General features: G+C 52.8%; 1 protein-coding gene across 4 annotated transcripts in view; it reads left to right on the top strand.

Moving 5' to 3' along the window:
• Positions 1 to 27,153, top strand: part of FLT4 (fms related receptor tyrosine kinase 4) — a 57,569-nt gene that overhangs the window by 11,212 nt on the left and 19,204 nt on the right. For all 4 annotated transcript variants that reach the window (XM_041481933.1, XM_041481932.1, XM_041481931.1 and 1 more), the window contains exons 2-11: positions 10,150 to 10,246; positions 15,972 to 16,243; positions 19,908 to 20,020; positions 20,912 to 21,074; positions 21,323 to 21,462; positions 22,160 to 22,328; positions 22,902 to 23,019; positions 23,608 to 23,759; positions 24,468 to 24,630; positions 26,368 to 26,512. In XM_041481933.1, the coding sequence (XP_041337867.1) occupies positions 10,150 to 10,246; positions 15,972 to 16,243; positions 19,908 to 20,020; positions 20,912 to 21,074; positions 21,323 to 21,462; positions 22,160 to 22,328; positions 22,902 to 23,019; positions 23,608 to 23,759; positions 24,468 to 24,630; positions 26,368 to 26,512 (1,532 nt within the window). The remainder of the gene's footprint in view (positions 1 to 10,149; positions 10,247 to 15,971; positions 16,244 to 19,907; positions 20,021 to 20,911; positions 21,075 to 21,322; positions 21,463 to 22,159; positions 22,329 to 22,901; positions 23,020 to 23,607; positions 23,760 to 24,467; positions 24,631 to 26,367; positions 26,513 to 27,153) is intronic.

The raw sequence follows: 27,153 nt of genomic DNA, 5'->3' as shown, positions 1-27,153 counted from the left end.
CACCCAGGGTCGTGCTGATGCTCATGTGTGCAGGTGTGCACGGAGAGGCTGCGCAGGGAGGAGGGCTCGTGCTCCCCAGCCAGCAGCTCTCTCTATGCTCCTGATCACTCTTCCCTTTGCTTTATTATTATTATTTTTAGATTATACTCAGTGCTTGAAGCCCCCTCTTTGATAATCAGGAAGTTTAAATTCCTCCTGCATTTTTCTTGTGCTTCCTACTTTCTACACCCATCCTCATCTAACATAGCTTTTTCATGTTGCATTGACTCTGGGCTAAATTAATTTTCTTTGTTCCCTGTGTACCTTTAATTAGAATGAATAAGGATTCCTCCTTTCTTGCACCAGTATACATTTTTTTCCAAGCCAGAGCAGCCCAGTTTCTGCTGCCCTACCCTCAGTGGCTCAGGCAGGGATGGAGGTACATGGAAGCTGTATGAGAGCCTTCTAGGGAGCCTAGAGCAGATGGGGAGTTGAATGCAGGTTTTCCAAGGCCAAGATAATCATCTAATTGCAAAACTATTTTTTTCCCCACTTACCCTGTTTATCAATCAGCTTCTCTTGCGCCTCACAGCTGGAGATCAACTTGAGGGTGGGTTGTGCTGCAGAGAACAGGCACTGCCAGCTCCAGGGCAGCTGTTTGGTTTGAGGGCTCTGAGTTGACTTCAGTTCACTGCTAAGTAGCAAACATCTGGATGCAGCCTCCAGGGACATGAAGATGGAGGAGCAGGTCTTTTCCACTCGGTACATTGTCTCCCAGTGCAGCTGCAGGGCTTGCAGACCCCTGAAAAAGCCCATCACAGTCAGTCTTGCACAGCAGGCTGGGCACAAGGCAGGCAGGGCACCCCAGAATTTGCTCACATGGGGGAAACCTGCCCTGAGTGGAATACAGGGTTTTTTCAGTGTCCTGCTCAGTCTGTCCATAAGCCAACAGTCTTGGGAAGAGTTAAACTTCAAAGGCCAGCAATTAAGCCCACACACATCAAGGAAAAAGCAAACCTGTGACTTGGTTTTTTCTTTCCAAATGCTACTGCCCTTTTCTCTCCGTGCTCAGTGCCGACCCTCGGGCTCTGTCTGATTTCCAGGTCAGCTGCCTCTGCCTCCTCATCTCCCAGCGAGAGTTGGATGAGGCCTCACATGGCTTGAACTCCATCTTCCCCCAACAGCACACCTGCACTTTGCTTCGGCAGGAGTTCACCTGAGCCTCTGGAAATGGCTCATGATAGAGTTGTAGTTGATGATGTTGAATCTAAGGGTCTCTCTCCACTGCTTCTCAGGCTTTTCCCTTCCTCTGTGTTCATGCAGCAAAGTCCAGGTGCTGTGAGTGGAAACCTCTGCCCAGGGGTTGAAACTGCTCTTGGCTTTGCCTGGACTGGCAGCAACCTCAGCATGGGCAGCTGGAGAAAGGGGATGTTGCCCTGGCATGGACAGGGAGATCCTGGATGTACCCTCTCTGTTGTGGCAGTGGGTGGTTTAGAGATTCCTGGACCTGGATGTGTCACCTGGATCATGGTGTGTAAGAGCCGGTAGTGACTTGTCTTCTGGGAGCTTATCTCTCTTTGGGAATCTCTCTGTGGATGTCCCATGGTGGAAAAATTCACAATTTAGCTGAGTTGCGTGAAGAGGTATTTGGTCATCTGCCTCGTAACTCCGCAGGTACAGTGTAAGAAGCAGTGGATTGTAATTTCATTCCATCATTTCCCTTTAATCACTGATGGGCTGCCACTTCTTCTCAGTGGCCAAAGATGTGTCCTTAGGGTTCCATGGGTTTGTACCCACTGCTGCCAGAGGTACCTCAGCCCAGAAAAGCCCCTGGGGTTGCACCTGAATAGTCACAGGGTGGAATTAACCTCTGGATCCTGCAACGGTCAGGCAGCTCCTGAGCAATCCCAAAGAGATGAACTGGAGGGAGCAGCAGTACAAGCCTTTCCCAAGACACTTGCCCAGAGATCCCCGACCCCAGGGCCCACAGGGGGATGTCCCTAGCCCATCCTGGCCATGCATTTGTCCTGGCAATACCTCATGCCAAGTAGTAGACTTGGACCAACACTCGTTTCACAGAAGCTATGGACCATCCTTTGCACCCCTTCAAGTCAGAGATGTAATGAATGGTGTTAATTGCTGATATCAGTCCCCTAAAGCCATCTGATCCCTCTGCTCCTTCTACACCACGTTAATCACACCCTGCTGGGGCAGAGAATGTGAGCAGGGCGAGCTTTTGAAAGAAGTAAATTAAAAGAGGAAGAGAAGCAACCTGACAGTCCTTAAGATGTGGGAGGATAATTTTAATTGAGTTTTGCAAGGGTTTAGCCGTGCAGTTAATAGGGGCCACTGGAAGAGGGCTGGTTATGTATGCTAAGCAGGACAGCTCACCCAGCGCTCCTGCAGAGCCACGGCGGTGGCAGAGTGGGAGCTGCCACAGGCCTTTGGGTAGGTCTGAGGGTTTCTGCCGCTTAGGGAGTGAATCCTGCGGACAGAATAGGTCCTGTTCCTGTCTGAAGGCGCTGGGCTCCCCCTCCCCTCCCTGCGCATCCCGCTGAGCCAGAGCTGCCCTCTGAAATGTCAGGGAGAGGAAGCAATCCTCGGCTTGTTAGTTTCTACAAGGAAATAAAACACACAGATGGCTCGAGCATCCTCTATCTCAAAGGCAGGAAAAGGATTCTCCGGGCAGGAGCAGGCAGCCAACAAACGCGGAGCGATCCAGGCAATGGAGGACCAAACAAAGCAGCGTCTGGCCAGCCCTGGCCCGCAGCAGAAAGGGTGGGCCGGGGCCGCCGAGGGGAAGCCAGCCCTGTGATGTGCCGGAGCATCCCTCGCTGGAGCGAGGGCAGCGAGCAGGCGCTCCCCTGGGGCCCGGGGGGGCTGCTGACAGCAGAGATCCTGGAGGAGGTCTGCAGGGTGGCCCCGGCTGACCCGCTGCCCCCGGCCGGACATGTGGCTACCTGACACGGGCTAACTTTGGCTCAGGACGGAGCCTCTCGGGGAGGATGGAGCAGGGAGCGAGCGCGGGGGGGCACGGGCAGGGAGAGGAAAGACGGCAGGAGACAGAAATGCAAACATGGCCTGACAGCCGTGGGCAGGGGGAGGGGAGGAGGAAAAAGCAGGGTAAACCTGGCAGGATGGAGCAGGAAACCGGGCTGGAGCGAGCAGGGCGATGGTGAGATAGTGCTTCCTGCCCAGAGAGAGCGGCAGACAGATAAACACCCCCAGACAGGCGCTCGCTGACCCCTCCTTGGGATGCTTTGGGATGCTTTGGGATGCTTTGGGGTGGCGTGGTGGCAGGACCCTGGGGCAGAGCAGAGTGCCAGCCCAGGTGAGAGCATGGTCAGGCACTGGGTGTAGCCGTGCTCTGCTGCCCAGGGCAGCCGGCTCGGAAATACCCTGATAGAAATCCCTGCCTGGAGGCACCAAGGGACAAGTTACACGGGTAACTTTGCTCCTCAGGACAGCCCATCTCTCTTGAAAGTGGTTTCTGCTTTTGAGCTGCTGTTTCCCTTCTGTGATGGACGCCCAGCTCGGAAGATGAAATGTTGAAGGAGCCCGGAGACCTTGTGCTTTTTTTTGCCTCATTACCCATCAGTGCAGGTGGTTATGAGATACCAGAAAATAACCAATTAATTAAAGTTTATCAGCCATGAGAGGCTAAAGAGACTTGTTGGGGTGCATGCACTGAGACCAAGCAGATTTTTGGACTGAGGCCTGTTTGGCCAGAGCCACAGGCACTGGGTGTGCAGCTGTGGAGTGCCAGGGGCTGGGGAAGCAAGGTGGAATGCCCATCCTCAGTGCTGCTGCTCTGGCTGTGGCTTCTGCTGGTGGTGTGACCATGCTGCTGTCATGTAATGTGCTCCTTATTTCTCTGCCCATCCCATCCCACTCCCCACTTGGCTGCCAGGCAGGGGGATGCTTTGGCTGGGGTCTCCCCTGGTTGCAGGTGCTGAGCTGGAGGAGAGCCCTGTTCCTTCAGTCCCCAAATGTCTATTCTGTTTGGACACATGTCCTTCCTCCTCACCTGGCATTGCTGCAGACACAGGATGCTTAGGGTATCTCCCTGAGAAAAGCATTTCCACCAGTTCTGGTGGCCCTCTGGTGGCCCCTTCCTCAGCCCTCCTGTTGGCTCCTGCTCAGGGGGCTCCCATCTCCACACACCAACTTGCCCACAGGTGTTTTGGGGCAGAGATGATGTCTCACACTACTGGTGGTGGACGGGAAGGATCAGACACCCAATAATGATGGTCACCTCTGTGTTTGTATTGACTGAGTTTCTATAGTTATTTTTTCTTTCTGTCCCCTGAGAAAGGACACATGTCCTAATTGAAGCAACTGATCTGATGCTTTGGGAACGTCCCCACAAACTGGTGAGGATGCAAATCCACCCCACTTTGATTTGGTGTTGTTGCAGGGCTTTGTGGTCCATGGACAAAAATTTGTAGACCAAAGGACCAATGCCTTGCCATTGGCACAGCCCACCGTGAGAAGGGAAAGGTGCTGCCCAAGGCCTCAGTGATCCCCTGGGGTGTGGGTTCAGCTGTGTGGCTGGGACTGTGATGGTGCTGCAGCACAACACCGGGATCAGAGGGGTGGTCCTGCACTGAGAAGCAAAGCCCCCCTGTTTAACCCTTCTCAGGCAGGTCTGAACTGAGGGCCCATCCTGAGTTGTAGAACAGGGAATATCTTCCATGAACCCATAAAAGAAGGGGTCTGCTCTCTTTGTCCTGTGCACATGCATAGTTTGGGGGGGGTTTTCAGTTTTCTATAATTATCTTTTTTCATTTGTTCATTAGCCAGTTTCCATCTGTTTTCCTCCCATCTCCACTGTGAGCCTGGGTGGCTGTCACCCTGCCCTGGCAGTCCTCGGGCACAGGCTGCTGGGCAGAATCTGCTCTGTTTTGGTGTCAGTTCCTACCATTGTTTGGGGCTCTCTTTGCTCACTGTGAGTTTGGAGAAAAGACACCTGGTGTTTCATCCCTACATCGGCTGGAGCCCGACATTTATTTCTCAGCCTCGTGTGATATCTCACCTCTCTGCAAAACAAGCCTTCCTCCCTGCTGGAGAGCACTGGGAGGAGGAAGAGGAGGAGCTGACAGCCCTACTTCAAGTTTCCCCTGCTGCTCTGCCAGCTGCCTGCTCCTTGTGTGACGTGACACTCACGCTTTGCCGCTCCAACCCACAGTTGGATGCTTGCCCCGTGCATGAGAACAAGTCGCTCTATGGGGGAACTTCAGCCCTGTAGGTGGGAATTTGGCCTGGCTCTGCCTCCAGCACGTGGACTTCCCACATGTCAGGTCCTCCAGCACAAGGGCAGTGAGTTGTACCAGCACAGAGCAAGTGGGGAATGGTAACTGGAGCGGGGGGGGAAATGGCACCTGAGGTGCTGGAGTTAGTTCCCATGGGGCACATACAGTTTTGCCAGAAAATGCTGCTAATTCAGACAAGTCCAGCCTGGAAAGCAGGAGAAGTCTGCAGAAAGAGCAAAGCAAAGCTTCTCCTCCTTCTGCCCCAGTGCTAGCTACTGCTGCTCTTTTGAATAGTCCCTCTTGGCCAGAGAGGTGCCAGAATTCTACTGTTGGCTGTTCAGGAGCAAAGCTTTGCTCACATAGTAACTGGCATAAACAAAATTTTCCTTTTTAGAAACTGTCCAAATCTTGAGTTCCTGCATTGCTTTGTTGGACAGATGCTCATTGACTGGGAGTTTTTTTCTGAACAAAGCAAAGGAGAGGTGGGGCAATAGAAGGACCAGGGGAGCTTTGCTTGGGGGAAGGACACTCTTTTTCCCTTCCAGCCTATCTTTTGCCCCAGTACAGCACTGGGATGGGCAGGCTGGGCTGGGCAGGGTGCAGGGAGACAGGCCTCACCTGGAGAAGCTTTGCTTTGTGCATGTTATCTTGCAGCTCTTGTCACAGGACCCCAAGGTGTGGTGGCAGGAGCTGAGCTGGGCCGGTTAGCTGGGGACATGTGCTGGCTGTGAGCAGTGATCCAGCCCAGCGCCGGGGAAGGAAGTCAGCGAGAAGGACAGAGTGTGAACAAAATCCCTCTCCGGAAAGGTGCCCCGTTAATCAGTCAGCGGGGCCAACTCAGCAGAGAGGGAGGGAAGGGGAAGCAGAGAGGGGCTGGGGTGGTGTGTGGGGCTTGGGGGAGGATCCGGTGCAGGGCTTCCTGTGCGTGGAAGCAGATGGGGAGCAGGAGCTGTGTTGTGCCATACTGCACCATACCATGCTGTACCTTGTCCCACACACAGCCTTTGCTCTGTGTCCCAAAGCCTTGGCACGCTGTGGCACTGATGCTGCTCTGCAGGGATTTAGCATCTGCAGCCACTGCAAGGCAAAAACAGACCCTGTGGAGGGCTTTCCCACATGCTCATGGGTGGAGAGAAGAGGTCAGGCTGCAAGATGCCCTGGGGAGGATAGCACTTTTCAGGGTGAACTTGGCTTCCCCACGAGGCAGGGAGAGCCCTGGATGCAGGGTGCAACTGAGAGCAGCAGTGGTGTCAGGGTGCAGAAAGAGGTAGAGGGGCCTGAAAATGAAGCAGCCACCAGTGATAAGGAGAAGGCCCTCAGTGCAGACTGGCCCCTTTCAGAGCCAAGTCCTGCAAGATCAAGGCAAAGAAAACTGCTGGGAAATGTGCTTCTCTGGAAATAGACAAGGTGTGACTGGCTGTGGGATCCTGCTTCCTCTCACCGCATCCCATCAATCCCCCTCTGTTTATTTTAATATCCTGCTGCCAGCTTGCTTGAAAAAAGCTGCAACCATCTTGAAAAAACAAAGCCAGAGCTGCTGCATGCCTTTTTAATTACCTTAATGCTCTCCCTGTGCAAGGGCACACTTGGGTGTGCGGGAGAAAGCGGGAGCTGCTTGGAGGGCTGAGGAGATAAAGCATCACAGGGGTTGGAGGTGGGGAAGGAGGGACTCAGAGGAGAGGAGACACTCCATGCTCTGGAGACATCTCCCTCACACCCTGGGATTTGCCAGAGACACAAACCATCTGTGTGTCGGTTAGCAGAGATTTTATGGCCAAACCCAGCACCAAGTTCAGTGCTGGGGAGAGCAAAAGGCAGGAGAGAGCCATGGCAGGGCACATGCTCCCTCGGGGAGGGAAAGGGCAAGGCCAGCAATGGGGTGGATCCGTCTGGCAAGCACAGAGTGATAGAGAATTTTTGAAGGGAAAGGTGATGGTTTTGAAGATGATTTTACAGGCTGGGAATGGGTCTGTGCATCCCTTTGCCTGTCCTGGATGCCATGGGTGGCTCTGGACATCGGCATCCCTAGATGCCAGGCATCATTGTGAGCCAGTGCAGGGAGTCCCCAAAGTTCCCAGCAATCTAGGGCTGGTGAAGAGGCTGGATGGCCACGAGAGCTGGCCTGCAGTGCTGCCAGCAGCAGGAGTGTCCCCAGCCCTGCGCCACGGTGCTTTCAGAGTGAGCAGTGGTTCCTTTTCCTGTTGTACTCACGGAGGGCCATGGACAGGATGCATCTGCAGGAATCCCACAGCCCCAACCTGCACAGATCGTACTTTTCCTTTCTTCCCCTCCACCCCCTGGTGTTGTTTGCTAACAGGTCACCAGGCAGCACGTGAAGGGAGGCAAAGGGGTTATTTCTGCCTCCGTCCTGCTACCCCTAGCCCGGGTGGTGGGGCACAGCACTGGCCAAGAGACTTCTGCCACCTTGGCACTTATTTAGTGGCTCAAGCAGAGGGACCATGCCAGTTTTAAGATCTAATTCAGTGCCTGCTGCAGCCAGCCCTGGAGCTGGCCATGCCAGAGTTTTGGGGATTACCTTTCTGCTTGCTGCCCCAGAGCACAGACAGGATGAAAAGGTTTGCTGTCCCCAGCCAGCCCTGTGCAAGCCATTATCTTCTGCATTTTGGGCTGAGCATTGTGGGGGGACAGGCACCCCCAGCTGCTCCCTGGGACGATGGACAGGGAAGCTGTGGCCATCTGGAGAGCAGTGTTTGCACTGGGATAAGTGTGTCCGGCATTAATAGGAAACGCAGCTTAGCAGACAGATTCCTTCCCCCTCCTCCTTTTTTTAATAAACCTTTTTACATTTTGAAGGGATTTTACAAAAAATGCGGTCATTTATTTTCACAGCCCCGGGGCACATTTTTTCCGTGTGACATCTGACGTCCCCTCCTTCGGGAAAGGGGAGGTTGGAGGCGCAAGGCGGGGTGTCCTCCATGGTGGCCGAGCACCACGCAGCCCCAGGGACCACAGTGACCGTGTGCTGAGTGACAAGCGATGGCTGCTGCTGTTGTTGTTGTTGTTGAGGGAGAGGTGTCTGTAGGACAGGCCGTGGCAGCGGGACACGCACACAGGAGCTGGGCCTGGGCTGACACTCCTTGGTGTGGGCAAGTGGAGGAGAGGCGGGAGATGGCGGGGGGAGATGGCTGTCACCCTGCTGTTGCCATGGGGGCAGCCATGGGGACACCTCAGAGCCGCGCGGGCGGGAAGGAAGTGGAGAACAATCGGGGAGAACAAGGCCGGCAGGCCGGGCCTGGCAGGGCCGGCGGTGCCGCTCCGCACGTCCCTCGCCGCCGTGTCCCCCCTGCAGCCTCTCCTGGTGGCACCGTGGCTTCCCCACCAGCCTGGATCCCCACGCCACCCCTGTGTCTGAGAAGATGGTGGCCATTTGTTGTCTCCTGGATCAGGGTTCCCCACAGAGAAACACTCCTAGAATCATTGGATGATTAAAGTTGGAAAAGACTTCTAAGATCATCAGGTCCAGTCATTAACACAGCACCACTGTGTTCACCATTAAATCATGTCCCCAAGCCACATCCACATGTCTTTTGAACACTTCCAGGGATGGCAGCTCTACCACTACCCTGGAAGCCTGTTCCAATGCCTGACTGCCTTTTAAGTGTAGAAATTTTTCCTAATATCCAATATTAACCACCCTGGTGCAACCTAAGACCATTTCCTCTCATCCTGAGGCTCTCAACCTGCAGTTCTCAGGTCACAGTTCTGGAGGAAAGGTGTTACAGCTGCTTGTGAAGCACGTGGAGACACCACATCCTTGAGACCTCTCCATCTCTGCCAGATCTCTCTGATACCTGGGTTTGAATGTTACAAGGGAAGGAAACAGACATACACAGAACACTGTTGCAAAAAACCTCATGTTTTTGTAGAAAGTCAAGCCAGCAGCATATTTTTGCATTCTTTTCTTCCTTAGCATTTAGCACCTACCTGAGTCACAGCCTCACATTCCATAACATTTTCCCCCTCTCTATTTCTGGTTAGTTTGCTTGTTTTTGCAGTCAACAAGACTTCTTTTGAATTATCTCACATCTCCAGAAGCTGGAGTTTTAAGATAAAGATCATGAAGTAATGACAGTTGGCAACACTGTGCTGATGAAAAACAACAGTAGTCTCTGAGGGTAACCGGTACTTCGAGATGTTTTGTCCATGAGGAGCTCACTTAGGGTGCGTGTCTGGCATGCCAGAGAGGCAAACGCACAAAAAGTGAGACTCTCCCTGAAAAAAGCTGGAAGAAGAGCATGATAATGTTTAGCTGCCTGTCCCTGAGCCTGGATAATCTCACTCCTGGAATGCCTGCTTGGTGGTACAGGGAAGGGGGCTGCTGCAATCCACTAAGGTTGGTCCTAGTCAGGTGACTGCACCTGAGAGTGCACCACAGGAGAAGGTCATTCCATGAATGCCTCTTTGCTCCAGAGAGCATCTCAGTCCAAACATATTTGTGGTGTCTGGGCATCCCTGATTTGTCCCCCTGATTACAGAAAGATACATGTGTATAGAAAAATCTCTTGCCAGACTCCCTCCAGTTAGCAGAGGGGATCATTTCAGAGCCCTAGTCCAAGCAAGCCCAGTATCATTCACCTGGTGAGGAATGGCTACAGTTGAATTCCCCAATTTCTGGTGCTCCATTCTTTTCTGGCCATGCTAGGCTGTCTATCAAAGCCCAGGGGCTGTCTGGCCCTGGCTCAAGATCTGCTCACTGGAGCCAGGAGGGCTGCAGGCAAATCTCTTGTGTCCCACTGAGCCAGCATTAACTACCTTGTAGGAGCAGACCCCAAGGAGATGTTGGCTTCAGGAGCCTCTGCCCCTCTCTGGGCTGGTGGCACCAGGATACTGCTGCCCACAGCACTGGGGCCAGGCTCGTGGATCTCTGCATCATCCCCTCTCTCCTTTCTCTCCACAGATCTGGTGAGCAGCTATTCTATGACCCCTCCTACTCTGAGCATCACCGAGGAGGAGCACGTCATCAACGCCAAGGACACGCTGACCATCACCTGCAGGTAGGCACCAGCAAGTGCTCTGTCTACTTTTACCTGGTGAGGGTTGGAGGACCAGGCAAGGAGAGCCCACCAGGGACACCTTGGCTGCAGTACTCCAGCAAATTAGCATGTCTGACTACAAATCTTCCACATCCCCCAAGTGTGAATTCATCTAATTAATTGAAAAATAAGCAAAAGACATCTCAGAGGATTCAGTGATAACCTCTGCTCTAGTCTTTTGGAGAAGAAGAAAGATAAAGAAACATTTTGTGTGATTTGATAGCTTTGCTGTTAGCTCTTCAGGGAAAGTGGTCTTCCTGACTCTTCTTGTCTTTCTCTGATGTTGCTTATTCTCACCTCACTGAGGCCACTGAGATTGAAGTTCAGGTTTCTAAATCTAGTGGGATATTTGGGGGACACTGAGAAATATCCATGGGAGAAGGCAAGGCTGCAGTTAGTGGTGGCTATGAGAGGCCTCCAGCTTTTCTAGGAAGAAGGGATTTAATGCTCTCCCTTTACATATGTGGGTGAAAAGAAGCCCCAACCAGGCCAGGTGAATAACTGTGAGAGAGCTGGAGAATCTCTGGTTGTTTTGGGCACTGTGGCTCTAAGAAGGTGGTGTGTCTGAACTGATTTATCTGTGCTGGGACACTTGGCTGTGCATGTTTTCTGAGCTGTCTCCTGTCTCAGAAAGCAGAAAAAAAAACCCCATAAACAAGTGGGAGAATTGCCCAAGGTCAGTTTTCCTGGAGTTTCCCTTCAGCAGCAGAAAACAGATCCATGCTTGGGATCTGAATGCTGGGTCCAGTAGGGATCTAAATTCAGCGTGGGCCTCAAATGGGTGTTTCTCAGTGTTATATATAACCACAGAGCAATTACTGCAAACACTTGGCTGGCATTGTGTTCATGTCTTGTCACAAACATATTTAACTTTTCCTGGAACAGATGGCATTGCTTTTCCTCTGTGAATCAGTTCATAACCAAGGGAGAAGGACAGAGGAAAGGTTGTTGATATTAATTACTGAACTGCTTTCACTTGGTCTGGGAATCTTAGTTGTTGTGGGCTTGTTTTCATCCGGTGACTTGAGGAGCCATCACGAGTGCTGAGATTTAGGAAATGTGTGAGTTGGAGATCTGTCCATGACTGTCTGTGGGGGGCTGTGGTCAGCCACAGAGCTACTGTGGGAGCATAGAGGAAGAGAAGGGAGTTTGGGGATTCTAGTGCTCTGCCGTGGTACTTTTCTTCACAGAGGGATGTGGGAACTGACACTCCCTATTAAAACCTTGGAAGAGGTGAGATTCAGTGAGGATATTCTGAATGAGATTAGAATCAGGGCAGACCCTTTCTCCACAGGAGTCCAGAAGGGGACACAGAAAGCACTTTCAAGACTGTTGTCTATAGATTCAGCCAAGTTTAAAGGACATACTGAAGTTAGAGGTGTGGTAGGAGAAAGTGTCTTCTGCAGCTGTGAAAGACTGAACTGGCCAGCTGAAGAGCCCAGGACCATCTGCAAACAGCACTAAAACCCACGTACCCTCTGCCCATATTGCTCTTTGGCTGCTCCTTGCCCCTGCATCCTGCTGTCCCAGATGTGCTCCTTGGGGCTGTGCAGTGTCCTTCACACCATCTGCAGATAGATAAGTCTCAGTATCTCCTGCATGGCTCAGAGCATTCCTCTTTTCCTTCTGAGCTCTCGGTCCTGTGTTTGTCTGTCTTGAGGAGAGGACTTTGACTGCAGGACACTTATTCATTTGAATGAAGAGTAAATCTTTCCTGGTCCCTGGATCTCTAATTACACCCAGCTGCTTCTCCAACCTCTTCTCTGGACCATGGCCCACCCTGGGAAGACCTGGCTTGTGTTAATGGGAGCTGAAGGGAAAAACATGCAGACCACCAAGAGAACAGGCAAAGGAGAGGGTGGTGGGTCAGGGTAGGGCAGAAACAAATACAAAATCAAATCCAGGATTCAGGGATTTCCTGCTGAGCATCGTGTTGGAGGTGACTTCAGTTTGACCCTGGTCTTCCCTTGAGAGCAATGTCCTCTGGCTGCTCTTCAGGCTGCCCTGGAACCAGGAGTACAGGCTTGCTTGAAGCAGTGCTTCAGCAGGAAGATGAGCTCAAAACCCCCGAGTGAGACTCACTGGAGACCTTTCAAGCTTCACCCACCGAGCGTGAGAGCCATGCAGCCAACTGTGCTCTCAGGCTCCCTCACAGCAGCCTGGATCTCAGACATCCCCAGCTCTGCTGCCCTGCTCCTGCTCCACAGCCCACTAAGCTTCATCAGTGACCAGAGCCCGTGCCAGGCCTTGGGACAAGCAATGCCTCTGGAGCTGGGCATGCTTAACAGATACACAAAGGCACAACACACACACACAAGGAGCCACCAGATGCTGGGGCTCTGCTTTTGCAAATGCCATCACATGCAGTCTTGTTCCCTTGTCACCCAGCACAAGGCACCCTTGAGAGGCCCAGACAGAGTAGGGGACCAGTGCGGGAGTGTTCCCCAAAATAGAGATTGTGCCAGGGCTGGCTGAGAGCCCCAGGGATGTTTTGATCCAAGCAGGTGGCAGAACAGGGGGAAGAGGCTGGTGCCCAAATGGACAGTGCAGCTTTTATTAGCTCCCATTCCTAGAAGGAAGGAAAGAATATTGTGAATCTCTGCATTCATGCCCTCAGCAGCCTGAGTGGGAGCAAAGCAGAGAGCTTGTGCTGTTCCAGCTCATGAGCATTGGAGCAAATCCCACAGGAGCCAGCTGCACAACAGCAGAAACCTCTGGAGGGATCAACTTGGTCCTGTCTGTCCCATCCCATCCCGTCCCGTCCCATCCCATCCTGCAGGCGCTGGGCACACAGGTGGGGAGCAAACCAAGAAAAAGAAGGGCAAGGATGTCCTTTGCTGCCCAGTGAGCTGTTCCCAGAGCTGACTCACAGATGTGCAAACCCATCTGTGGCAGAGAGGAAATATTTGACCCCAGAGCCCTCTTGGCTCCCGTGGAGGAAATGAGCACTGTGGCAGGGCTGAAGAGCCTGAGGATTATGTGAAGCCCCACAACCACTGCTCCAGAGCAGTGTCCAGGAACATACAACACCTGCTGCTCTCTCCTACACGTGTGTGGCTGTTGTGAACATCTTCCATGGTGCTGAGGGGAATCTGGTTTATCCCAGCTAAGCCACAACCAGCTTTGTCCATCATACCACGCATGGGAGTTTCAAAGAGGATTGAAGAAGAGGGGTGCCAACTGCAACATCTCCCTTGAAGTGAATCTGTCCTGAAAAGATTGAGGAAAACAGCTGTGGAGAAGACAACAGTGCATTTTTTTCCAGCTGGCATCAGCAGGCTCCATCGCCAAGAGGCAAATTACCACCGAGCTGAAAGAAAACAACTTGGGAATAAATCTTGGAAGGTGACAGATAGGAGAGAGGGAACTGTCCAAAACTGCTGCTTGGACCCTTCCCCAAATGCAGGGGGTAGATTCAGAAATAAATCTACGTGAACCTGGCCTGCCCTCATTCCTGCCTTCTTCTGGTCCTCTGAACACACCAGTGGCACTAACTTGGACTCGCAGTATTGCCCACACCTTCTGTGTCCCCCCCAAGCCTATGGACATATGAAAGGAAATGAAAACACATCTGAAAGGAATGCCTGAGTTGAGCTGCCCACGGGTTGGTTGGCATGTCTGTGTGCACTGGCCCATCCGTGTTTATATAAATATGTGTCACTCAGCTGCTGCAGGCCTTGGTGGTTAATGGAACAAGTGGATCTGATAATGTGTGAAAATCCCAGTAGATAAACAAACAGAAAGCGGAAACGCTGGAGACTTCCACAATTACCCTCCTGCAAGTGGAGTGCCAAAAATGCCTGGTCTGAAGCTCTCAGCTCTGGGCTGAAAGCAGGGACAGCCCCATGGTCTGTGCAGTGCAGGGGGCTGTGGACACAGCAGCAACAGCTGTGGCAGAGGCCACCAGGTGTTCCTGGTTTAGTGATCAGTTTCACTGTTATTTTCTGTGCACATGAATAGGATAGGACAAACTCAAAATTCAGTTCTTATTTTTACTGAAGTGTTCATGAGTCTCTGGTACTTGGGAGAAGCTTGCCTCTGCTTCATGAACACAAGCTGCCAGAGCTGTACTTACAGCTCTGCCTCAGGCACTGATGGCATTTTTAGTGAAAGCAGAAGTTTGAGCTGGGTAAGAGGGGCTGTGTGACTGTCCCCAGGGGCTTGTCACTGCCTCCAGAGCCCTTGTGCTTGGCAACACGGGGAGAGAGCAGCACACTCTCTCCAAACTCATCTGCAGCAAGCTGGAAGAGAGCAAAGTCTGCTCTATCCAGGGAACATAAATCAGCTGCTGAAGACAAGCACAAAGGGGCAGGTCTTTTCCCCAAGCTTGGACAGAAATCCTGTCCTCGTTGCATGTGAGCCATTGTGCCCTCCAATGGCACCTTATCTCCCTTCCTCCTTGCTGTCCCTTGCTGTTTAGTGATGGCCACAGTCTGCCTGTTCTTAAAAGTATCTGCCCACAGAGCTGCCCTGGCAGAGGAGCTGCGTGCACCAACATGTCTATTCCCAACTTGCATAATAGATGAACCCAGTTTCCCCTCATAGAGCTGATGGTGCTGACAAAAGGCCATTTTTACCCCACAGCTGTCTCTTATGGCTTCTTTCCCCCCACCCCGTTTCTTTTTTTTTTCGCATGTACTCAAGTGACTTTCAGCTATTTGGCAAACTTTCAATTGGGGGCTAGGCCTTCCTCTGAAAGGGGCTCTGATTTCACAGAAGGAAACTTCCAGTGTGGAATAAAAGCTTGTTTTGTTTGTAGTAAACAAGTGCAGTTATAACAAGGCACGGTGGCACGTGTGCGCACATGCAAGCTCCCGCTCTGGAGATCCTCAGCTATATATAAATACACACGTGCATGTTCTGTCTGGGGCTTTCTTGAGTTCCTGGACTTTTCTGTCTGTCCTTGGGCTGCTGGTGAACAGGCTTTGTGGTCATGCCATCAGAGAGGTGTCAGTGTCTCTGCAGAGGTGGGAAGGGCTGGCAGCCCCAGGCCAGCGGGGGTTTTGAGGGGCTGCAGGGTGCTGTGCAGAGCAAGGGGAACCCCCTCCCACAGCAGCGGGGAAAGGAAACAGCTGGCAGCTGGCCAGAAGGCAGTCAGCTGAGCCTCCTCTTGTTTTCCCCTTGCTGTCTTTTATCCCTGACTCCCTCCTGCTTTTCTCTTTCGCGCTTTCTTTCCAGTCTGCTCTCCTTCCCCCATTCTTCTTCCCACTCCATTCATCACACAATGAGCCCCAGCCAGCAGCTACACTGAGCCAAGGGAAATCATCACATCCATGTGTTTCCCTAATAGCTCTGGACCCTTTTAATAATGAGAGGGAATAGAAAATAAATGGAACCTTTCCCTCAGGGCCCCGTGTGTTTCCCTGTCCTGGCATTCATACCAGTAGGACAGTGCCATGGGACAGAGGGGCCTGTTTGTGAGAGGGCTGATATCTTACAGCTTAGCATGGCCAGAGAGGTGGCCTGGGGAAGGCGATGAGCCTTTGCTTGCCCAGCACTTAGGGAATCTGGTTGCCATTTCCTTGTGCCTGTTTTTTCCAAGGAGGATGGCCATTCCTCCTTGCCTCAGCCCCAGACTGGTGGCTGGCTGGGCCACGTGCAGGTGTGCAGAGTCACACAGAGCCATAAAACCACCGCGTTCCCCACGCTCAGCCCAAAGCTAATGCTGCTTTTCGCCCATGTCTAGAGGCCAGCACCCTTTGGAGTGGTCGTGGCCAGGGGGCAAGGTGGATCCTGCTGGGAAGGAGGAGGCTGAGTTGGTGGCCTCAGCAGCCCCCAGCAGCGGCTGGGCAATCCAAGAGGAAGACTGCGAGGGGACCGGCACGAAGCCGTACTGCAAAGTGCTGCTGCTGACGGAGGCGCAGGCCAACCACACAGGTTACTACCGCTGCTACTACAAGTACATTGATGCCAAGATCGAGGGCACCACGGCAGCCAGCACCTACGTGTTTGTGAGAGGTAAGAGCTGCCGGTGCTCTGCACCTGCAGGCCGGGGGCCTCGGGGCAGCCAATGCACCAGCACAATATCTGAAAGATTAAACATCCCAGTGTGCCTCCCAGGGCAGAGCGTGGCTGCTGCAGCCTCGGGGAAGGGGCTGAGGGTTGGTTCCCTGCAAGTGCAGGGGACCAATATCCGTCCATGGCGGGATTCAATTATGTCCCATCCTGGGGGCATCGCTCCAGCCGGGCTGGAATGCAGGAATTCAAGGAGTGAGAGCCTGGCCTCAGAGACGCTCCAGCACTAAAAAAAGCACAGGAGTTATCTTCTGGACAGCCTGGGGCTCCCTGAGGTGCTGGTGGCCAGGGGTGGTAGTGTTTCATAAAGCTGAGACTAAGAGGGAGAGGATGAGTGGTACCAACACTCCATGTGCAGCCTGCTCCCAGACCTGCTGGCCTGAGCTGCTCCACAGTGACAGATCCAGATGCTCCTCTCCACACTGTGCAGGGGCTGCCCGTGCAGGCAGGGTTATGAGGTGTATTTTGGCAGAGGAGGGATGTTCACCAGGCTTGGGGCTGGACCCTCAACTTAGGAAGTGGCTGCAGGGCCAATACTCAGCATCTCCATGTCTCAGGGGTTCCTCCTCCATCGTCTCCCCCACTGCTCACAGCAGGCTCCAGCAAGATAAATGAACTCTGTCCCCTGGAAACAGTTGGCTGAGCTATTTCTCTTTCCACCCCCATTTATTAGTTGGTGCAGTTGTCATGAGCCAGGCAGGTCATGACATATAAGATGCATTTTTCAGAAGTCCCAGGGCAAAGCCAATTTTGCCTCTGCAGCTATACAGAGAAAAATGCAGGGGCAAATCAGAAAAGCTGGGCAGCTGTTAGAGAGGAATTGAAGTCTGTTTGAGCAATTGCTTCCTCTTTCTGTGGGCTATGCTGCCCACCCTAAAACAGGACAGAGCCTGCCTGGATTTCAGACATCTGTGAGTTGGACAGGGGTCTTCAGACACTCTAGGAGGTTGTATCAGGACAGAGGCAGAGAACTTCTTAAATACACTGAAAATGAGTACAGCCCCACAAGCTTATATGCAGGGAGTGCTTTTGCAAGAACTGATTTTTTTGTGATCCAACAAATGTCACTTTTCCCCCTGATCCACCATCCCTCATCTCCAGCCTCTCTGCAGCTCAGGAGCTGTTCTGTTTACCAAAGAGTGCACATGGTGCAGGTTAGGGGCAATAAATCCCACACTGTCAGGGCCCATGGGACTCACAGTGCCTGTGGACAGTGTGTGTGCAACAGATCCTGCCAACAGCTCACAGCACTGCTGTGCACATGGCTGCACAGCACATGTTCATACTCAGTCCAATTAGGCTGTCCCCTCTTACAGTTATCAAGCATCCAGAAAACCTCAGAATCTGCCTTTCCAGACAGGACAGGCTTTCAGGCAAGAGAAGGGACATGTCAGGAAAATTCAGGCATGTGGTAAGCACAGCCATTGCAGAACATTCAGATAAAGCCTGCTCCTGCTGAACTGGGCTGCAATGTGAGACTGTCCCTGGAGAGCTTGGAAGGGCTGATGTAAGTGTTGGGGATATTTGGAGACAGGATGATCAGACCACAGGTTTATCCATCAAGCTCATTCCTCATGTTAAGGGCTTGGTGAAATTGCCAGGAACAGAATATCTGTGCTTGCCTGGAGAAATGGGTTCTTCTGTATTTCACCTGCAATTCAGCGGTCAAATGAACTCTCCATGCATGTGTCTCCTTCTCATGTGTCTGGTTAGGTGTGCATTTTATTACAACTGCAGATAGACACAGAATGCCTCATCAGGGTAGGATAGGCTATGTACAGCCCACATCTCATAAAGCTTAGCATGTATTAATGAAGAAAATGCTAAATTATTCCCACCCGACCCATTAAGGCAGTCTTAAGGAAATTTGTGATGTTGTCAGAGAGGGGAGTTAGTGCATGAATCACAAGCTCATTGGCAGCAGGACCAGCCCAGTAAATCAGTTCTTGGCTGCTATCTGAGCTTGAAGGGGACCTCATAGTCTCTCACCTCTGGCAGCTGTGCAGCTCCTCCTTCTCACATGTTCAGGGTTTGGGAAAGGAATGAGGAACATCTTCACACTGGGAAACAAATCTGTGGTTTCAGAAGTCAGCAATCCTCTGGCAGCAAAAAAAAACCCAGGAAATAAAGATAAGAGCTCTCAGGCCAATCCATGTTTTTCCTAAGAGGTGACCAATATAGCTTCTTGAGTGTGGGTTGTATCACCTGCAGTGTAGAAAAAGTGCTTCACACAGAGGTGAGGCATTTGCAGCATGATTATCACTGAAGCAGCAGCTTTACAGATTGATAATTAAAGGTTTATGCACTTAACAGTGGGAGCACTGAATTGGGTTGGGTTGGGCCCAAGTGATTTGAACAACAGAATCCCCAAGTGAGGATCACTTCCAAATTCATCTTTGACTTGTCCCTTTAGATGGGTCTCTTTAGGGGTTGGGTATCAGAGGGAAAGAATCTCAGATTGGACAAATGATTCTCCTCATGCTACACTCCCTTGAAATCAATGGTTTAGCTGAAATACAGGTGAATAAAACTAAATGTAGGCAACTGGGGTCATTTGATCTGCTTCCAGTGTACCAAAAGCTGCAAAATCTCCCCTAGCAGGACCCTGAGGCACCCAGTGTCTCCCAGATACAGACCCATCACCCCCTTATAAAGCCCCCTTCACCCAGGGGATAGTTCCATGAATAAAACCAATCATGACCATGTGCTGGATGGACATTTACAGAGGAGAGATGCTGGCAACACCATGCCTTCGAGACACTAGGAACCAGTCTCTATTCAGAGCATCCTGTGAGGCATAAAAGGTGTGGAAAAGGGCAGGCAGGGCCTGATAGTACAGAATAAATCATCTGTCACTGAGGCCACCAAGCAGCCTCACAATTCTTTGTCTCTTCCAATTTTGTCTTCATCCCATTTTCTCAGCCTGGGTCACTGCTGATTGTACGCTGGCTCTGCACAGAGTTTGGTGTAACGTCCCTGGCCTTGCTAAGTCATTTCATCACGATTATTTCTGGGTGGTTTTGCTCTTCCTGTCAATATTTGTGCTTGCAGCAGTTGGGCGGCAGTGGGGTGGCAGCCCTGGAAAGCTCAGCTCATGTGTTTATCTGCCGGCCGGGATGGCTGCAGGATGACATCTGCATTCCACCGCGCCGCGGATCACTTCCTCGCCAGGGAAGGTCGCGGTGCCGGCCGCTGCACCGGGGCAGCAGAGCCCCACCAGCCCTGCGAGGGGACACAGCCACCAGCTGGGCAGGCGCCGAGCCCGGGACACGACGCACTGGTTTCACAAAGGGTCAGGCTCAGGCAGAGACCTTGAGGGCTCCAGGAAAGGGGAGGTCATTTCCCGCACTGCCCAAATGTCACACAAGGGCTGCGCCGGTACCGTGTTTGGTGCGGAGGAGCCGGCTGGCTTTGCATTGCCAAGCTCCAGGTGTCTCCTCTGACTGTCACATGTGGCAGATGGGGCTGAGCAGCTCAACATCACTCCCTCTGGAAAGCTTGTGCTGTGTTAAGGAAATTCAGAAAGCCTCCTTTTCTACTGGTTGTTGCCTTTTTCCACTTTTTTTCTTCTTTTTTAGTAGTTGATCTCCTTGTATCTTTTCTACAGATTTTGAACAGCCATTTATCAACAAGCCAGAGACCCTCCTCATCAGCAAGAAGGAGAACACTTGGGTGCCATGTCTCGTGTCCATCCCTGACCTTAACGTCACACTGACCTCGGTGAGAGCTCGGCTGCTGGGAGCCTCTGCACCGAGATGTATTGCATTTGTTCTGCATTTGTAATTGCCTGAGTGGAAGCATGACAGGCACTGCCAGGAAAGGAAAATGCATGGGATACATTTTCCATGGAAAGTACAAGCCACTGGCTTCCTCGTTTTATTTGCTGGTTGAAGCTGTGTTGTCCAGTTCCCTTGGGCAGATCCCACGGGTTTCCTGCCAACCTTGCTTCTCTTCCCTGGAGCTCTATGAGACAAAGCAAGACTTTGTTTTAAACCCATTTCCCCACAGCATCCCCTGTTTGCCTCGTCTCTGTGATCTACACCCCTCTAGGTGGTCAGCATCCCCACAAGGGAGGAGGCTGCAGCCCTGGGGCTCATGACTAAAAACAGCTCTCTTATCAGTTTGCTTTTGCTTTTGCCTTTGCCTTTTTTCCCCCTTTATTTTTTTTTTTTTCACAATGCAAATACATCCTTCCAGGATGAGTGTTACTATTGTACAAAGGCCTCCAGGGACACTCTGGGGGCCAGGGGCCTTTCCCTTGCCCGGGAAGGACACTACCCAAGGTCAGCACTCATCCCGGTGGGGCTGATATTTGGGACATCAGCATCAGTTTCCTTAGCTATCTCTAGAAATTTCCATTCCTGGAAGTCTCTGGCCCACTCTGCAGACGGGGAGGCTCATGGTGCAGGATGCAGCTACTCGGGGTAGAGGGGAGGCCACGATTCCTAGATGGCAAACCCTCGGGGGGAGAGGGCAGGAGGCCAGCACAGCATGATGCTGCATCATGTCTTCCCACAAAAGGGATGTGTTAGCCAGCATAAAGTCTGGGAGGGGTGGAGTGGGAATGTGGTTACCCTCTGATTTCATTTGGCAAAATGTTGATATTTCCAGCAAAATTTCTTCATCCACCCTGACGGGAAAAGCACTTTCTGGGACAACAAGAAGGGAATGCAGGTACCCACACACTTGATCAGGGACTTATTGTATGTCCACTGTGAGACTGTAATCGACAAGAAGGTCTTCAAATCCAATTTCTTCATCATCCATATAGCAGGTGAATATTTGGGAAGGTTCAAGGGAGCAGTTTGGGTGGCTCTGAAGTCCATCAGTGTGGCTCATGGGTTTGTTCTGGTCCTCTCTAGCTACACAGACTGTGCATGGTGCATATATCTCTTCCACTGTGTGTTGGACAGAGATACACCATGCAGCAGGGTGTCATTCCCCAACCTCCTGTAGCTGCACAGTCTGAGTCAAAGAGTTAACTAGATCAGAAATCTCTTTTCATTCCCTCTTCTGCATCAGGGAGTGAGCTGTATGACATCCAGCTGTATCCCAAGAAAGCCATGGAGCTGCTAGTGGGAGAGAAGCTGGTCTTGAACTGCACAGTGTGGGCTGAGTTCAACTCTGGTGTCCGCTTCCACTGGACTTACCCTGGCAAACAGGTACCAGCCAGCTGAGCAGCTCCCCATGCACTGACCTGTTACCCTCTGAGTCACCCCCTCCTGACCCTTCATTGTTCCTCTTCACATCATTGGCAGGGCTCTGCTTCATACTCCTAACCATGCTGTGCCCTGGACATCTTGGTCAGAGTGCTCTCCTTTTTTTTTTTTTTCTCCTACAGCAGAAGGCAGACAGAATGACAACCCCTTTTCCTGGCAGAAAGATCCCTCCTTGCCAAGGTGTTACTGCTCTGGGATTCTTGAGAAAACACTGGCTTCACTCTCACCAGTGCAAATCCAGAGCAAATGTGATTGGTTTGAAAGGAACTACTCTAGTCATAGAGCCCTTGTTACCAAAAGCCTGGGAGGTGGTCCCTTCTGTGTTTCCCTGTCTTGTATCTTCTGGCTTTTTCAAATGGTGTCACAGGGGAGTCCCTTGAGAACATCACTCACTTCATGGGGCTCCCAGCCTGGTTCCTGGGCTACAAGAGCAAACCATGCTAAGATGTGAGCCCAGCCTCAGGCAGTCAGTACACAGAACATGTGCCCTTCCATCCCTGAAGATGGCAGTCAGTTGTGCAGAAACCTGTCCAGGTAGAGGCAGGCACTGAGCATCAGGAATCACAGCTGTGAAGGGCCCATCCACACAGCCTCATCCCACTGCTGTCCTTCATCCCGTTCTCTCTGTCATCTCCCACAGACGCAGCGAGCAGTGATCGAGCCCGAGCGCCGCTCCCTGCAGACATACACAGAGCTCTCCAGTATCCTGACCCTCCACAACGTCAGCCAGCAGGACCTGGGGAAGTACACATGCACTGCCACCAATGGTGCCCAGATGCTGGAGGAGAGCACTGATGTCATTGTGCACGGTATGGCACCTGCCAGCGCCCTGCAGAGCCACAGCCAGAGCCCAGCTGCAGCAGAGCCACCCCAGACTGCTTGGGCAGAGTGGCTCCTGACCCTCCCTCCACTCTGCTTTAGTGAAACCCAGCCCTGCTCCAGCCCCTCAGCCCTCCTGTGCCCCAGCACCACGCTGGGAGCAGAGTCACGTTCAGCAAGGTTCCAAAGGGGAGGGAGGGAGCCAACACCAAACTGGCCCAAATGCAGTGCACCAGGACAGGACACACTGATCTTGCAGCCCTCTGGCAAATGCAGTGCCCCTGTGGCATGGCTGGGCTGAGGGGCACCAGCTGCAGGTGCACAAGGCACCATCTGCTTTGGGTGGTTGTTTTTTGGCAGCAGAAAGCCACAGGGCAGCCCAGCCTTCCTGCATTCCCAATGGTTCCCAAGAGGGAGACAGAGGAGCTGCCAGGATCTCAGCTGCAATGTTATGACACCCCCCATGTCCTTGATCCTTGCTGTTGGGCCCTGTGGAGAGCAGCAGAGCTTTGTGACCCCCTGTCTCTTTGAGTTCTCCTCCATGGTCTCTGTTTTCCTTGCAGAAAAGCCCTTCATCACTGTGGAGTGGAGGAAGGGCCCGGTGATAGAAGCCACTGCAGGAGATGAAGCTGTGAAGCTCCCAGTGAAAGTCGTGGCTTACCCCCCACCAGACTTCCAGTGGTAACTTACTTTTCCTAGCTTCAGCCACCTTCTCCTTTCCTCCTTTCCTTTGTCAAATGGGGAAGCCTAGCCTGGCTTCCTTGCTAGGTCCCTCTGTCACCAAGATTGTCACAAATGTCACTTTTTTCCACCCATGGGGGCCATTTCTTCCATGTCCTGGCTCTCAGCTGCACAGCCTGGCTTGGCAGCTCTGCATGGCTGGAGGGGCCAAGTGGAGTTCCCACAGGAGCTGTCCCTCTTGTCCCTCTGCTGTGGTGATCACAGCTGCCCAGAGGAACAAGGTAGTGGGATGGGTTGTGCACCTCATCATGCTGCACTTCCATCAGAGCTGACTGCAGATGGGAGCTTTGCACCCCCTCACTGCTCAGGCAGAGCTACAACACCCCCAACCCCACACACCTCCATACAACACAATGTGCAGACCCATAACCTGCATCCAGGGAAGGCCCAGGGGTCTCTCCAGAGAGGTCCTCAGTGCTAGCAAGGGGCACCCTGACTGCACTCTTGTGGGGACCAGCAAACCCTTTGCCCAGCTGCCAGTGGGACACTTCCTCCCCATGGCTGCATTTTCTCTCTGCCTCCCTGCAGGTACAAGGATGGAAAGCTAATTCCCAAGCAATCTCAATCTTCAATGCAGATCAAGGATGTGTCGGAGCAGCATGCTGGGACATACACGCTGGTTCTGAGGAACAGGCTGGCGGGGCTGGAGAAGCACATCAGCCTCCAATTAATTGTCAATGGTAAGGGAGGGCTGGGGCTGGGGCTGGGGGGAGTGCTGAGCCCATGGCCCCAGCCTTTGGGCTGCTCCAAGAACAAGTCCCCATTGCTGTCCTAAAGCAGTTGGTACCTACATCACCTCTTCCTCCCCCACGGCACAATTTTATTCCTGGCTCCCTCACTTTGGGCAGGATATGTCATTGCCCAGGGGCCACTTCCCAATTGCAGTTGGAGATGCTGCTGAGGGTGACCCTGACTGATGTGGACTTGGGAGCAGGGCAGCTGCCACACAGATAAAGTCTTGATCAGAGTAGTTCCTCTCCGTGGGAAGCCACTGTGGAGTTTTCCCACAGCAGAAACTGGTCCCAGTCATGCAGGAAAGAGATACCAGCTAAAAAAGTGCTGGAAGGGCGCTGCTGCCTGGTGATGTGTCTCCAGCAGGCTCTGTGACACTGTGCTTTGAGCCCTGCAGCATCCAGACAGGTCCACTCACCAGAGAAGGGAGAAATTATGTCACTTGAATCTGCTTAAGTATGACCTGCTGTGCCTTGCAGGCCTGAGTTGCCCTGAGAGCCAGTGAGCTGTAGTGCCCAGGCTGTCCATAAACGGGGCTGGGGAGGGCTGTGCCAGGCCTGGGGAGGGCTGTGCCAGACCTGGGGAGGGCTGTGCCAGGCCTGGGGATGCAGTGCCTGAGCCTGCAGCTGCTCACACTGTCACTCTGATCCTTGCAGTTCCTCCACGCATCCATGAGAAGGAGGCCTCTTCCCCAAGCATCTACTCCAAGAGGAGCCCCCAGGCCCTCACCTGCACTGTCTATGGCATCCCAGCACCGGAGGTGATCCAGTGGCAGTGGAGGCCATGGATGCCCTGTCGGATGTTCTCCCGACGCAGCCTGTAAGTGCCATTTCTTCCAACACTTGTGTCTTGTCACGTCACCATCGTGGTGTTATGGGCTTCTTGTGACCATGGCTGTGCCCCCAGCTGTGTCTCACTTTTGCTCTCCCACACACAACACGGCATCTTGTGGGAAGGCAGAGTAGAGATACTTGTCTGTGTGGGAGTTTTGCCCAGGCTGGCTGGTCCCAGACACCAACAGCTTCCACAGCATCCTCTGCATCCTCAGCCCCCTGCATCTCTCAGTGGATGTCCATGGCCAGCCACACCTCACAGCACCTGCAATGAAACCACTGATCACTGTGCTAATGGGGAAACTGAGGCAGATTGCAAGAAAAATTGTCACAGCTCCTTGGTAAGACCCCAAGGCAGCAGCTGGGGTTCACACCATTCCTGCCCTGAGGTCCCCGTGGTTTTTCTGTCCTTTCTCTTCTCCTGGGAAGCAAAAGTGCTCACAGGCAGCTGCTGCTTGTGGGGAAGAATTGCTGAATCCTGGGGAAGTGCCAGATCTCTGCCAGCTGCTGGGATGATTTGCCAGCAGGGCAATAGGTAGGCAGGAAGGGTGCATGCCCACTGCCTGTGCCCTGGGAAGCTGAGGCAGCTGAGGCGGGGCTGCAGTGGCATTTTTTAATGACAGTCTCACCGGATGAAGGAAAAGGGATGCTGGGGAGTTGTAGCCAGAGCAGTCAGGGTGGAGGACATCAGGGTGCCTGGAGGAAGCCAGGTCCCGCAGCCCTGTGCAGGCTTTTGCCAAGCCAGGGACGCCAGAGAGCTTTCCATTGCATGCAAGTGCACTGTGGCCCTGTCAGGAAGCAGAGGGGCCCATGAATTATGAGCACTGTCTCCCAAGGCCACCATATTTCTGCCTAGCACCGTTCCAGAGGATGCAGGAGGCTTCTTTCCAGCTTCCTGTTGTTTACACAGCTCACCAGTGTGTTTACCACAAAGTGCTCTGCCCCACACTGCCAGCACACACCTTTGCTACAGCTCCTTGGCCCTCAGCTCCCCTCTGCTTCCCTGTCACCCAAAGCCTCTCCCTTCTATCCCAACCCACGCTTTTGGGCAGACCATCCCACCTTCCACCCCAACCTGCATTTCCAAAGCACCCTGCAGGCTGCAGCATCCCAGGTCCCTGACAGATTTGGCCAATTCTCCCCACCCACCTGTCTCAGCCTGAAGAGGTACCACCACTCCTCTGTGAGACACCAGCAGCACCTCTGTCTGGGGAGATCTCCCTCCTGGCTTTTGTTGAACTGGGGGCAGCAGGAGCACCCCTGGGTGTTATGCCCTTGGGTGTTGCCTCATCTGCTCTCCAGGCCAGCACCAGCCAGTCAGTGATACCCCTAGCCCTCAGTCCCAGCAGGGCTTTAAGGCCTTGGTGCTAAGCAAAATGACATCAAGAGTTGCCCTAGGCACACATGAATCATCCTGTCTTTTTCCACCCTTAGCAAGAAAAGATGAAGCCCCAGGCCTGCAGGTGAAGACACTGCTCAGGACACCTGTATCTGCTCCCTGCCTCAGTTTTCACACCTGTAATTTTTTTTTCTCACTGGTGGTTGAAAGGCATCCTTATAAAGCACATCAGAATTGTATATCTGAAAGACCCTGAAATTTTGCTGAGTTATAGGACAGGGCCATCAGTTCTCTGGCACAAAGCTGCTTTTGCTGTCTTTTTCCCAGCTAACCTTCTCTCCTCTCTCTCCTCTTTCCCCTGCTCATCCCTGGCTGCTGGATTAGCAACAGCAGGCACCGGGCAGCAAGGCGCCACCAGCGGGACCGGATGCCCGAGTGCAAGGACTGGAAAGATGTGTCACAGCAGGACGCCGTGAACCCCATCGAGAGCATTGACACCTGGGTGGAGTTCGTGGAGGGGCGGAACAAGGTGAGGCTGCATTCCAAACCCATCCTGGGACAGGGAGCTGGAGGTGGGCACGGGACTCCTTTGCAATCAGCCAGGAAAAGTGGCCTGGAAAGGGGCCTGGCAGAGACAGATTTGGGGAGGGCTTCACACCTCTGCTTCTAAAGTAAACCATCAGTGGCAGTTCCCAGCCCTGGGGATCCACGGTACCAGGCAGCCCCAGGGCGAGGGAGAGCTGTCATCTTTGAGAAATTACCCTGTGTCCAGAGAGGCCCCCACTGGGGCTGGAGGGATTTCATGGATTGCTACTGAACACAGGGTATCCAGCTAGGGAAGATGTGGGACAGGTGCTGTGGGGGCTCTCATGGCCATTTCTGAGCATTTTGCATAAGCTGTTCTGTAAAAACCAAGCCCTGCAGAGCATCCTGGGCAAGAGACAGGAGTCACAAAGTGACCAGGAAATCTCTGGCTTTGTGAAGGTGCATGTGTCTGGTGGGGCATTTCATCCAGCTGTCCCCATCCTGGTGGGGTGAGGGTGGTTTGGAGAAGCTGGCATCCATCTGCTGCAGCTTTGTGAGTGGGAGCAATGTGTGCTCCACAAAGCCACTTCTCCATCACAGTGTTTCCTCTCTGGAAGGAACATCTCTCCCTCACTGCGATGTGTG

This window comes from Pyrgilauda ruficollis, unplaced genomic scaffold (genome assembly GCF_017590135.1).
Source record: "Pyrgilauda ruficollis isolate IOZ18807 unplaced genomic scaffold, ASM1759013v1 scaffold57, whole genome shotgun sequence".
Taxonomy (NCBI): domain Eukaryota; kingdom Metazoa; phylum Chordata; class Aves; order Passeriformes; family Passeridae; genus Pyrgilauda; species Pyrgilauda ruficollis.
The sequence above is the reverse complement of the archived record's forward strand: the minus strand, read 5'-3'. Positions and strand labels throughout refer to the sequence as shown.